This window comes from Nanorana parkeri, unplaced genomic scaffold, assembly GCF_000935625.1.
Source record: "Nanorana parkeri isolate BGI_ZX_2015 unplaced genomic scaffold, ASM93562v1 scaffold3148, whole genome shotgun sequence".
NCBI classification, from domain to species: domain Eukaryota; kingdom Metazoa; phylum Chordata; class Amphibia; order Anura; family Dicroglossidae; genus Nanorana; species Nanorana parkeri.
This window is the reverse complement of record NW_017309416.1, coordinates 28,906-41,576: the sequence shown is the minus strand read 5'-3', so window position 1 is coordinate 41,576 and position 12,671 is coordinate 28,906. Positions and strand designations below refer to the sequence as shown.

General features: G+C 48.5%; 1 protein-coding gene across 1 annotated transcript in view; it reads right to left on the bottom strand.

Annotated features, from left to right (window-relative positions):
- ALS2CL (ALS2 C-terminal like) overlaps positions 1 to 12,671 on the bottom strand; it is a gene marked incomplete at its 3' end in the record, with an annotated part of 42,994 nt that overhangs the window by 23,336 nt on the left and 6,987 nt on the right. The window contains exons 5-9 of the mRNA XM_018574668.1: positions 10,739 to 10,898; positions 9,956 to 10,084; positions 8,356 to 8,475; positions 3,697 to 3,773; positions 1,791 to 1,857 (exon numbers count right to left, since the gene is read on the bottom strand). Of these exons, the coding sequence (XP_018430170.1) occupies positions 1,791 to 1,857; positions 3,697 to 3,773; positions 8,356 to 8,475; positions 9,956 to 10,084; positions 10,739 to 10,898 (553 nt within the window). The remainder of the gene's footprint in view (positions 1 to 1,790; positions 1,858 to 3,696; positions 3,774 to 8,355; positions 8,476 to 9,955; positions 10,085 to 10,738; positions 10,899 to 12,671) is intronic.

The window sequence follows — 12,671 nt, the reverse complement described above, 5'->3', positions numbered from 1 at the left end:
CCGCAGGAAGCCCCGCCCCCGCCGGACGAAGCCCAGCCACCGACCCGTCCCCAAGCTAGTGTAAAGGAGGAAGGGAGGAGTTTCCCTGTCCCTCACTTGCTCCTCACTGCTGAGGCTCTCCGTCCATGACAGGTTACACAGCGGGGGAGGCTTTCCATGCTGTGTAACCAGTTAAATGCCGATCTGAATGGAGAAAAAGCTGTCAGCTACCGACATGAAGCTGACAGCTTTTTCCTCCATAATTCTAGGTGAGGCTCTTCCCCACCTGCCTCCCCTGACCGCACGTCCCTGCTGTGCAGGTAATGATCCTTCTATTCTCATAGCTGAAGGTGTGTATTGTTGTCATTATATATTACCCAGGAAAAAGCTTCTTTACATTTTACATCGTGATTGACGCTGAATTACATCGATGGAGCCATTTTTAAAATTTGTTTTTTATGTAAGGAATAGTCAAAAATTGACTCTTTGTTGTTTTTTTCAATTAAAGGATTTTCTCTAAAAATGTGGTTTGTTTATTTACTTTGAATTTTAATCCTTTAGTGAACCCCTTACTCATTCACAAGGGGGGTGGGGGTGGCATCTGGGTGCCCCCTTAATTAAAGGGGTACCCCGTTGCAAATAAGATCCCATGCCCGCAGACCCCCACAACAACCGGGTCAGGGTTGTGGGGAAGAGGCTCTTGTCCCCATCGGCATGGGGACACCCTCCCAATGCCGAAGGCACGTGGCCTGGTATGGCGCAGGGAGGGGGGGCTGCTCGATCGCCTACCCTCTCCTCCTTTCCTGTGCACGGATCAAGGGACCCCATGGTTCCCTCCCCCCCATTTATTGAGGGTGGGGTGACCCCTCAAAATTCCTACCAGACCTAAAGGGGCTGGTATCTATTTTGGGGGGAACCCTACGCATTTTTTTCTTTAACTTGGTGGGGTCCCTTCTAACATTCCTGCCAGACCTAAAGTGTCTTAGTATCGATTGGTATCGATACTAAGACACTTTTTTTGCTTTTTTTTTCTCTCTTCTGCAGACTGTAAAAAAAAAAAAAAAAAAGTTTTTTTTTTTTTTTTTTTTTTAATTTTTTTTTTCACAAAACAAAAATTTTTTCCTGTGCACGGATCAAGGGACCCCATGGTTCCCTCCCCCCCATTTATTGAGGGTGGGGTGACCCCTCAAAATTCCTACCAGACCTAAAGGGGCTGGTATCTATTTTGGGGGGAACCCTACGCATTTTTTTCTTTAACTTGGTGGGGTCCCTTCTAACATTCCTGCCAGACCTAAAGTGTCTTAGTATCGATTGGTATCGATACTAAGACACTTTTTTTTGTTTTTTTTTCTCTCTTCTGCAGACTGTAAAAAAAAAAAAAAAAAAGTTTTTTTGTTGTTGTTTTTTTTAATGTCACTTTTCCTACAACGAAAATTCGTAGAGACTACCGCCTACCGCTAACGAATTTCATCCGAATCCCGAAACGAATTGACTTTCGGACCCGAATCCCGAAAAATTAAATAACGCAAAACCTGAATGAAAACGAAACGAAATACATTTTTTGCTGGTGCACATGTCTACAATGTTTCAGAGAAATGTTTCTGCTCATTCCGGCCGATCTTTTCACTACAATACATGATAACCGGTCTGTGTGCACCCGGGAACGATGCAATATTGCTGCCTGTCGAGTGTCGGCTCTCGGAATACATTCCGCAACACTGAAACAGGAAAAGCCGGTTTGGAGATCCTAGAAAATCAGTTTTATTGACAAAAGATAAAACACTTTCCATAGCGATAAAGAATCAGCTGACCTTATGCTGCGGCTCCTTCGTGGAAAGGATGAATTCCTCCTCCGGGGTGACAACGCGCCAGACGTGTCTGAATCACAAACAACAAAAGATGACATATTCATAAATTTGTTCACGCTTAAAGGGACCTGCGGTGCGTAGATGTGTCATTGTAACAACCGTAACATTGTATATATATTTATAACATTGTAACAAGTGCTCAGTACGGGAGATGTAACAATTGGGGCTCATTCATTCCACAAAGCACACAAAATAATTCACAGGCTTCTATGCACAGCATTGAGGAGAAGGACAATAGGCACGGCCCCTCAACTCAGTTTTCAAAGCTGAACTCCGGGATGAGCAAATATTCTCCTCATACAAGAGTCATGTGTATTCTTCCTGAACCTTGGTAGATCTGAGCAGTAATCAAGTGTGAGACGTGGAGCTACCTGTAATAAAGACCAGTCTCTGCTGCTCTCTCCTTGTGCAGGGTGACTGGTCTTGTCTCCGCCCCCTCCTGTAATAAAGAACGGTCACTGCTGCTCTCTCTCCTTGTGCACGTGTGTATTGCACCATATGCAACATATGCAAATAAATGGCTCCATGCACACAGCCGCGTATGGAGACGTAGATTTGCGTAGCGTATATATGCGCAAAAACAGAATGGAACAGAGATGCGTCCGGGCAACGTAGCTCGTATATACGCGCATAGACGCAATATACAATTTTGCTTGTGTAGTGTGTGAATGAGGCCTTATGCAGTGGGTCTCCGCCCCCTTCTGTAATAAAGATCAGTCATTGCTGCTCTCTCTTCTTGTGCACGGTGACTGGTCTTGTCTCCGCCCCCTCCTGTAATAAAGACCGATCACTGCTGTTCTCTCTCCTTGTGCACGGTGACTGGTCTTGTCTCCGTCCCTTCCTGTAGTTTTATGCAGTGGGTTGGAGCTTCCGGGTCCATCCCACAACTCTGCTCCCTGCACAGGCTGCTCCCTGCACATATACTGCATGTTCATGTTATGCACTGTGTATGTGTGCTGGGGTGCAATTGACAATGCATAACATGAACATATACACTGAGTGGCCAGATTATTATGACCCCCCCCCCATCAGTACTTCGTTGGGCCGCCTCGTGACTCCACGAGATGATGAAAGGTGATGCGAGGAATCTGACACGGCACTGTGGCCCTTCTGTTGTCTTGTACCAGTCTTGCCCCTCCCCCGTTCTGCCCTAACATTGACTAGTCGCTGACGGCCACAATTCGCACGCTCAGACCCAGATTTTCGGCTGACAGTCCGGTCTTTAAACACTTTAACAATGAGCTGCTCCTGAACATGTAACGAATTCTGCTGTTTTGCTGATACTCGCTCCATGGCTCCGAGCGCCAACAATCATCCCGCGTTCAAAGGCTGTTACATCGCGTTGTTTCCCCGTATCTTCCCAATCACTTCTACTGTCGTGGTAACCAACCCGCTTCCCTATTTATAATGGTCTGGCCCTCTAGCAACTTCAGCGCCAAATTATAGCTCATTTGCCTACAAACGTCAGGTGGTCATAATAATCCGACCACTCAGTGTATATAATAATCCGGCCACTCAGTGTATATAATAATCCGGCCACTCAGTGTATATAATAATCCGGCCACTCGGTGTATATAATAATCCGGCCACTCAGTGTATATAATAATCCGGCCACTCAGTGTATATATAGTGTATTGCTGTGTGCTAGCGTGGCATGCACTGTGCCATATGTTGTGGTGTGAATGAGCCATTTCCTTGCGTAATCCAGTCTACACACAAAGTGTGAAATGATTAGTGACATTGCTACACTGTGTGGCACTCAATGGAACGCTGGGTCTTTCTCCCGCCGCTCTTCCACATTTCTACAACAGTCCAATGAGTCATTCAGAATAATCATTGTTCTCCTTACTTGCAGGGATCGGATTTTTGCTTTGTTGTTGAATCCACCCAGACCGTCTTCAGGTCGTAGATGTACGCGTCATTCCCCTTTTACACACAGAAGAGAGAGAGACAAGGAAGTGTTATAAAATTAGGTCAGCAGAATTGACGAAGTGAAAACTGTCACCGGTGGCCGTCCTGCACACCGTCCGGGGACGGCTCAGGAATTTCCCGGCGGTTCTGATTTCTGAGAACATTGTCTTAGAAACAGAGGCGGCTCTAGAGTTTGCGAGGCCTTAGGCGAAACCTAAACATGAGGCCCCGCTCAGGCCTGTGGGGTCTCACCAGGGTTCTGTGGGGTTTAATCAGGCTGGTGAGACCCCACAGAGCCCTGGTGGGACCCTACAGAGCCCTGGTTAGACTCACCAGGGCTCTATGGGGTCCCACAATGGCTATGTGCGGTTTTACTAGCCTGGTGAGACCCCTCAGGCCCCTGGTGAGACGCCAAAGAGCCCTGGGGAGACCCCACAGAGCCCTGGTGGGACCCTACAGAGCCCTGGTTAGACTCACCAGGGCTCTATGGGGTCCCACAATGGCTATGTGCGGTTTTACTAGCCTGGTGAGACCCCTCAGGCCCCTGGTGAGACGCCAAAGAGCCCTGGGGAGACCCCACAGAGCCCTGGTGGGACCCTACAGAGCCCTGGTTAGACTCACCAGGGCTCTATGGGGTCCCACAATGGCTATGTGCGGTTTTACTAGCCTGGTGAGACCCCTCAGGCCCCTGGTGAGACGCCAAAGAGCCCTGGGGAGACCCCACAGAGCCCTGGTGGGACCCTACAGAGCCCTGGTTAGACTCACCAGGGCTCTATGGGGTCCCACAATGGCTATGTGCGGTTTTACTAGCCTGGTGAGACCCCTCAGGCCCCTGGTGAGACGCCAAAGAGCCCTGGGGAGACCCCACAGAGCCCTGGTGGGACCCTACAGAGCCCAGGGGAGACCCCAGAGTGCTCAGTTGAGACCCCACAGAGCCCTGGTTAGACTCACCAGGGCTCTATGGGGTCCCACAATGTTCTAACTAGCCTTATTAGACCCCACAGACAGCTGGTGAGACCCCACAGAGCCCTGGTAAAACCGGGGCTACCTAGGGTCTCCACAGGACTCTCCAGGGTCACAGTGCTCTCACCATTGCTGTAGCCTGTGAAGGCTGCCTCTCACCAGGACTGTGCAGGGATCGTCTCGCGGGTGGGAGCGTCTCGCGGGTGGGAGCATCTCGTGGGCGGGAGCGTGCAGGACGACCCGTTGCTGACTACGTCTCCGTCCATCTGCCCCTGACGATCCACCCTCACAGCCAGATTCAACTCCGCCCTCCCAGCCAGATTGGGATCCTCGCACGGTGGATGGGAGGGGTGAGATGGCTTCCCAGTGGCTGGTGGGCGGAGCTCCAGAGGACCACTGGCCGAATGGACGGACCGAGGAAACAGATAAGCTCTCAGTTCTGTCGCTGTCAAACGGAGAGTCTCCGTTTGACAGCGACAGGGCTAAGAGCTCATGACGTTACCTGGCTGTGAGGTAATGTGACGGCAGGGCAAATTAGGCGGCCGCGAGGCCCTCGAGGCCCTAATTTGCCTAATTAAAGAGCCGCCTCTGCTTAGAAATCTCTTGAATTTGCACGCAACGTGGCAACTGTACACTAAGTGCTCCCATTAAAGGGGCATTCCCACTTGTAATACCAGTCTACACTCTTCTGTCATTTTTGTTTCTTGTTTTCTGGTGTGTTTTCCCTCCAGTCCGGATCATCTGTTCCCATTGCCCCGCGATATGACTTGGTCAGAGGATTCTACTGTGTACAAAGGAGAAGTATGAGGTGAGTGATTTTCACTCATCCTCATAGTTTGAGCCGACGTGTGACAATGAGACTGTCACAGGTCGGCTCAGTAGATCGGGAAGTGAGGGAACACATACCGGCGTTCGCTCACTTCTTGATCATGTCACTCACAGCTCCCTGCAGGGATTCCCCCCCCTCCCCGTTCCGATCCTCCAGAGGAACGGATGGGGGCGGGTACAGCTGGCTCTGCCTCTAGATAGGCAAAGCCAGCTGTCAATCATGCAGCTGGGTGGATCTCGACAGTAATGTTGGGATCTGTCCGTACTGCGGCGCTCTCAGTATATCGCGAGCTGTAGCTCCCTATATACTGACCTTTGGGTCGCGGGAGGACGCTAGTTTATGTTCTCCTGTTACCCTTAGGAGAACTATGGGGAAAAACACTTACCCCCATAGTTCTCCTTTAACCACTTGCTGACCAAGGTGTTTATACCCCCTTCCTGTCCCGGCCATTTTTCAGTGTTCAGCGCTGCGGTACTTTGACTGACACTGGTATTTAATCCCCACTGGGGGGGGGGTTTATTTTCTACTATATAATGAAAAAAGTATCAAACATTTGGAAAAAAAACCTGTTCTCCCTACGTTATGTTATAAAACATTTATTATCACCCCAATCTTTTGGTAAAATATAAAAGTCGGGGTCACGTCGGGTAAATAGACACCAAACATGTCAAGCTTTAAAATTGCGTGCGCCCGCGAACTCGCAAAAAACTAGCATACCCAAAATTGTCCATAGGCGACACTTTAAAAGCTTTTACCGCTCATCAGTTTAGTGTTATCAGTGATTCATGGCCCTAGAATTATTGCTCTCACTGCGACGTTCGCGGCGATATGTAACATGTGCGGCGCAATGGATGCAATCGTCGTTTCCGCACGTAGGCGCACTCGACGCATGTTTGCATGTGGGGGGCGGGGGACTTTAATTTTTTTTTTTATTATTGCTTTTATATGTGACTTTTAAATTTTGTTTTGTAACTTTAATTTTTTTAAACCTTTTTATTCACTTAACTTTATTGCTATCACATAGGGTGCTAACAATCCCCCTATGTGATAGCCAATTTGTAGTAACAGGTCCTTTTTATGGAGACATCAGGGGTCTCCAAGACCTGTAATGTCACCTAGGGACCCCCAGAGAAGCTGATGAAGCAGAGACCTGCTTCACCAGCTTCTCTCCGGCTTCTGTACCGGAGAGTGACAGAGGAATGCGGAAGTGGTGTAATACACATCACTTCCTGCATTCCGAGGAGGAGATCAAATGGAGATCGTGTACTGAGCTCTGTTTGATCTCCGGTCGCAGAGCTGCTGTGCTGGTCCTGGGATCACACCGGGAACAGCGGAGCTCGGGATCGCCAGCACCGGCTGCAATGGAGAGGGGGGGGGGGGGGGGCGACCCGCAGTTTTTTTGGGGGGGGGCGCACACCAGCACGCATTTTACAATGCGCATTTTACGCCCGAACGCTTGAATGTAAACAGCCATCGCTGGCTGTTTACATACTAAGCTGCTTTCCCACTCGTGAGCGGGGCGGGATGGGACATCTAAAAACGCCCACCCGCGTCCAAGAAGCCGCTGTCCGGCCGTTTAATTACAACGGCCGGACAGCAGGTGGTTCAAGAAGAACTCCAGGATTTTTAAAAGTTAGGCTACTCCTGCACTGCAAGGGTTAAGTGCTCATTTTGGTCTAGAGCAGTGGTGGCGAACCTTGGCACGCCAGTTGTTTTGGAACGACAAGTCCCATGAGGCATTGCAAGGCTCTGACAGCCACAGACATAACTCCCAGAGGCAGATGCATGTTGGGATTTGTAGTTTTGGCACAGCTGGAGTGCCAAGGTTCGCCACCACTGGTCTAGGGGTTGCAAATAAAGAAGATATACTCAGCTGCTTCTCGATCCCACCGGGCTGCTAGACTGGACCCTGTAGCCTCTTCTCACCCGCTCCCTGGTGGTCTAGGATCCCATGACGTCATCACATCCAATACAGTTCCATTAGACGTGTTGACACCGAGAGACATAGCACGTTCCCTAGACCAAAATGATCGGTTAACCGTTATAATGCAGGGGTCGTCCCACTGCAAGAGTCAACCTTTGAAAATCCTGGAGTTCTTCTTTAAGCTGGCCATGCACTGCTCGAATTTGTGGCCAGTCGTCAGGGTTTGGCCTAAATTTGAGCAGCGTGTGGCCCCATTGGCACCCCTCCTTTGTTGGAGAAATCCTAGACAAACAGTATCTGCAGCCTATCAACCGCAGTAACGTGTATTCTGACCACATCACCTCTGCACCCCCACAATAGCCTGGTGGTGGAGGGGTTTCCCCAGCCCCAGGGGGCGGGGGGTCGTCAAATGAAAAAAAAAACTATAAAGGGCTGATTTATAGCTGGATGAACACCATTCGCAGGATATTACTGCCACTAGATGGAGCTGAAGAGCACAGGAATCTCATATGCTCCTCGGCTCCATCTAGTGGCAGGAATGTCCTGCGAATGGCATTCATCTAGCTATTCGCTGGGCGAACGCATTACAGACCAGCTTTAGAGTACAGTGCATTACTGCCATTAGATGGAGTCCACATACGTGTATTCAGTTGTTTGCCTGGAGCTTCATAGCCAGTCTGAGATCAGTTTGTGATTTACATTTATACCTCCATAGAAATCAATGGGGTTTATGTACTAAAGAAGTAGAAGCTGTTCACTTCCTGGGGGAAAGAGGAGTTCCCTTTTAACGTCCCCTGACTGCTGTCACCATGAAACCTTTAAGTTGTTGTGTTTCTGTTAAACATGGAACGCCCCTTTAAGATTTGACGTAGTCGGCATACCTGCAGGAAGGCAAGATGATCATTGAAGAGGAGGACCCGGTCGTATCGGCTGGAGGTCACCGTCACCGGGACATTGCGGCTGTCTTCTTGTAGTCGGCGTTCAGGGTTACAAAGAGCGGCCTGCAAGGTGACATCACACATCTTATCATACAGATCATATAGAAGGTCTCACGTCCCCAGTGTGGGGTGGAGCCATTGTCTCTCCCTCATCAGCTGAATGACACTGGGCCAGATTGTGATTCCCGGCACAAATGTCTACCGGCATCGGTGAATGGTGGTAATGCCTGAGATGGATCTGAGTTTGGTGATCAGTTTGTTGATGATTAGTGGAAGAAGAATAGTTCATTCTCCAGGAAGGAGAAGAAGATAAATACAGAAGAGAAGGGGAAGGTAAGGGAGAGGTAAGGAGCAGCACAGGAAAGAGGGAATGCAAGGGGATACGGAGAAGAGAGGATAAGAACAGAGAAGAGAAGAGGATGAGAACAGAGAAGAGGAGGAGAGCAGTGGAGAGGAGAAAACAGAATGAGAGGAGAGGAGTGGAGGTGAGAGGATAAGAGGAGTGGAGTAGAGAGGAGAGGAAGGGAGAAGAAACACTGAGAACAAAGGAGATGATGGGAGGAGAGGATGGGGGAGAGTAGAGTATAAGAGGAGTGGAGTAGAGAGGAGAAGTAAGGAGAAGAGACACTGAGAACAAAGTAGAGGTGAGGATGGGAGGAGAAGAGTGGAGAGGAGAGGAAAGGAGAGGAAAGGAGAGGAGAGCAAAGGAGAGGAGAAAAGAGGAGAGTAGAGGATGAGAGGAGAGGTTGGGGGAGAGGAAAGGAGAAGAGAGAATGAGAACAAAGGAGAGGAGAGGATGGGAGGAAAGGAGTGGAGAGGAGAGGTGAGAAAAGGAGAGGAGAAGATGAGAGAAGGGGAGGGGATGGGAGGAGAGGAGGGGAGTGCAAAAATGAAAGAAGAGTAAATGCAGGAGAGTAGTGGAGCGGAAGTGGGAGACAGAATAAAGGAAGGGAAGAAAGGAAGTGAAGGGAGAGGGAAAAGACAAGGAAAAGAGTTGCACAGAAAAGGAAGAATGCGATTAGAAGAAGAGAGGAGGGGACGAGAGCAATGGGAAGAGGAAAAGGAGGAAAGTAGTGGAGAGGAACGGGGAGAATAAAGGAGGAGAGGAAGGGAAGGCAGAGGGAAGGGAAGAGGATTATTGAGGCACAGGAAATTAGGAATGTGATAGAATAAGGAAAAGGGAAGGGCGAGAACAAAGGAGAGGAGAGCAGAGTAGTTGGCAGGTGAAAGAGAAAATGTTGGGAGTAGTGGAGAGGAAGTGAGAGGGAGAACATAAGAGAAGAGGAAGGGAAGGGAGAGGGAAAGGACAAGGATAAGAGTGGCACAGAAAGGGAAGAATAGGGATGGGATAAATAAGAAGAAGAGAGGGGAGGATGAGAACAATGGAAAGCAGTGGAGGGGAGAGTAGTAGGAAAATGAAGGAAGAGGAAATGGAGGAGAGTAGTAGAGTGGATGTAATGGGGGAGAATAAAGGAGGAGAGGAGAGGAAGGGAAGCAAGTGGAGCAGTTCATAGACAAGTTGCACACATGATGTCCCACATACCGTTAGTCTTTTGGACAATGAGGCCCACAGGGTCCTCGTCTGGAGAGCCTCATCCAAACACTGACTGATAAAAGACTCGAGGCTCCCAAACACCTCAGGTGTTTTCTTTAGAGGTTCCACTCCGGCATCCTGAAACAAAAGATCATTGAGCATAAATGTGACCTAAAGGACCTCCAACATGAAACGTCCACATTATGTCCCCGCGCCTCTTTCCAGCTTTCATATCCTTATTTATATTTTACCTTCTTTTCCGATAAACATTCACACTTCTTATAGAAGAGACCCAGGGCTGATTCCCCACCACTGATTAGAAATAGTAGAAGGTATTTCTGCAATGCCTCATTCTGCTGTATAGGACTGCGAACTGGACATGTGACCAGGGCCGGATTTCCCACAAAGCCAACCAAGACCTGGCCTTGGGGCAGCAGGGAGTAGAGGGGCAGCAGGGATGTGGTATTCCTATCTCCCTATGCCCGTGACATGCAGTTCCGGGCGCCGGGCGGGTAGTTCTTTTCTACATTTAGCCCTGCTTTGGGTAAGCAGGGATAAATGTACAGCGGGGGAAGCCGCCGCTTGTTTTGTACAAGTGATCCTAGCGATGTCGCTGAGATCACTTGTATGCAGCCTGCAGGTCTGCCATTCTCCATGAGGCCGGTGTGGCAGGGAGGGGGGCGCATTGAGGAACCTAGCCTTGGGGCAGCAAAGAGAGTAAATCCGGCTCTGCATGTGACCCAACAACTTTAAGACCTCGGGGGCGGCCCAGGTGATAAGTAGACCGTTTACCTTCAGAAGATTTCCATTCAGCTTGGACAGCTGGAAGTGGTATTGTTGGATGTGCTGGCGGAACGGCTCGATGAAGACCCTCTGCAGCAGCATGTTGATGGGGGTTTCTGAACTCTCCTTAACCAGCTGCATCAGGGCCTTTGTATTTGTCTTCCAGAGACTGTCAAAGGGAAACAGAAATATACAAAGTTACAGACCGCTCAGAGTCGTCTGGGGAACTACAGGTCCCAGCATGTCACCCTTCTACTTTTTGTCTTACCCTGACAGCCAGGCCCAGTGTGGGGGGGCGGGGGGGATGGGTGATGGGTCTACAAGATACGCCCAAGGTCTTCTGTAGGTATACCAAGCCTGATTTTGCTATACTACTACTAATGGTTTTCACATATATTGCATCTAAATCCAAGCACAAAAACGAAGTACACTGAAACGTACTCGTCCTTAGATGTTGTGGCTGCATTCGCTTTATTTTTGAGGCTAAGAACATTTTCTGCAAGTACAGAAAATACTCCTGATCCTGCCGGAAATGCAGGGTGCTTGTAACTTCCTGTGAGCTGAACCGAAATCTTAAACAGATTTAGGTTTAAGCTTTGGTTAGCAGTGATATAGTGCTAGGTTAAGGGGTACCATTAGGGTTAGCATTGATATAGTGCTAGGTTAAGAGGTACCAGTTGGGTTGGCATTGGTATAATGCTAGGTTAAGGGCTACCAGTTGGGTTAGCATTGATATAGTGCTAGGTTAAGAGGTACCAGTTGGGTTAGCATTAATATAGTGCTAGGTTAAGGGGTACCAGTTGGGTTAGCATTGATACAGTGCTAGGTTAAGAGGTACCAGTTGGGTTAGCATTGGTATAGTGCTAGGTTAAGGGGTACCATTAGGGTTAGCATTGATATAGTGCTAGGTTAGGGAGGTACCAGTTGGGTTAGCATTGGTATAGTGCTAGGTTAAGAGGTACCAGTTGGGTTAGCATTGGTATAGTGCTAGGTTAAGAGGTACCAGTTGGGTTAGCATTGATATAGTGCTAGGTTAAGGGGTACCAGTTGGGTTAGCATTGGTATAGTGCTAGGTTAAGAGGTACCAGTTGGGTTAGCATTGAAATAGTGCTAGGTTAAGGGGTATCAGTTGGGTTAGCATTGATACAGTGCTAGGTTAAGAGGTACCAGTTGGGTTAGCATTGGTATAGTGCTAGGTTAAGGGGTACCATTAGGGTTAGCATTGATATAGTGCTAGGTTAGGGAGGTACCAGTTGGGTTAGCATTGGTATAGTGCTAGGTTAAGAGGTACCAGTTGGGTTAGCATTGATATAGTGCTAGATTAAGGGGTATCAGTTGGGTTACTGTTACAGTTGTTGTTGCTGTTTTTTGTTAGGAAAACAAGCCCACAATGGGTGAATTTAGCCTCTGTAACCCTCAGAAGACATTTAAAGCCCAACTGCACACTTAACATTTCCAAAAACTACCTTGATTTTGCCTTCTTCATTGGCTCCAATGCATTTGGGGAAATGGGTAAGCCAAAGCTCCCAATGTAGTTCTTCTCTAGATGAAGGCTAGCCTACACTCCATTTTTCAGGATAAATTTTTTTTGGGTGGGGCACAATTAAATATTTCCTAGGTGGCATAGTCCCCCTTTAGGACCACGTTTCATGTTACCCCTATATTTAGGTTATCCCTATATTTAGGGTGTAACATAAATCATGTTGTAGAGAAAAACTTGTCGCACTCCTTACCGGAAATCCCAATGATAGGGATGGGTGCTGAAATGACTGCAGATGACGCCGCTATCACATAAGTTTGGTAGAGAGGAATGTCACCAGCACAACAAAATCCTTTTAGGATAATCAATTGTTAATTTTATTGAACAGATTGTCAGTTGGAAAACAAGCGCTTTTGGGACCTCGCAGGGTCCCTTCATCATCGTCAATGCTAAAGCCTGATG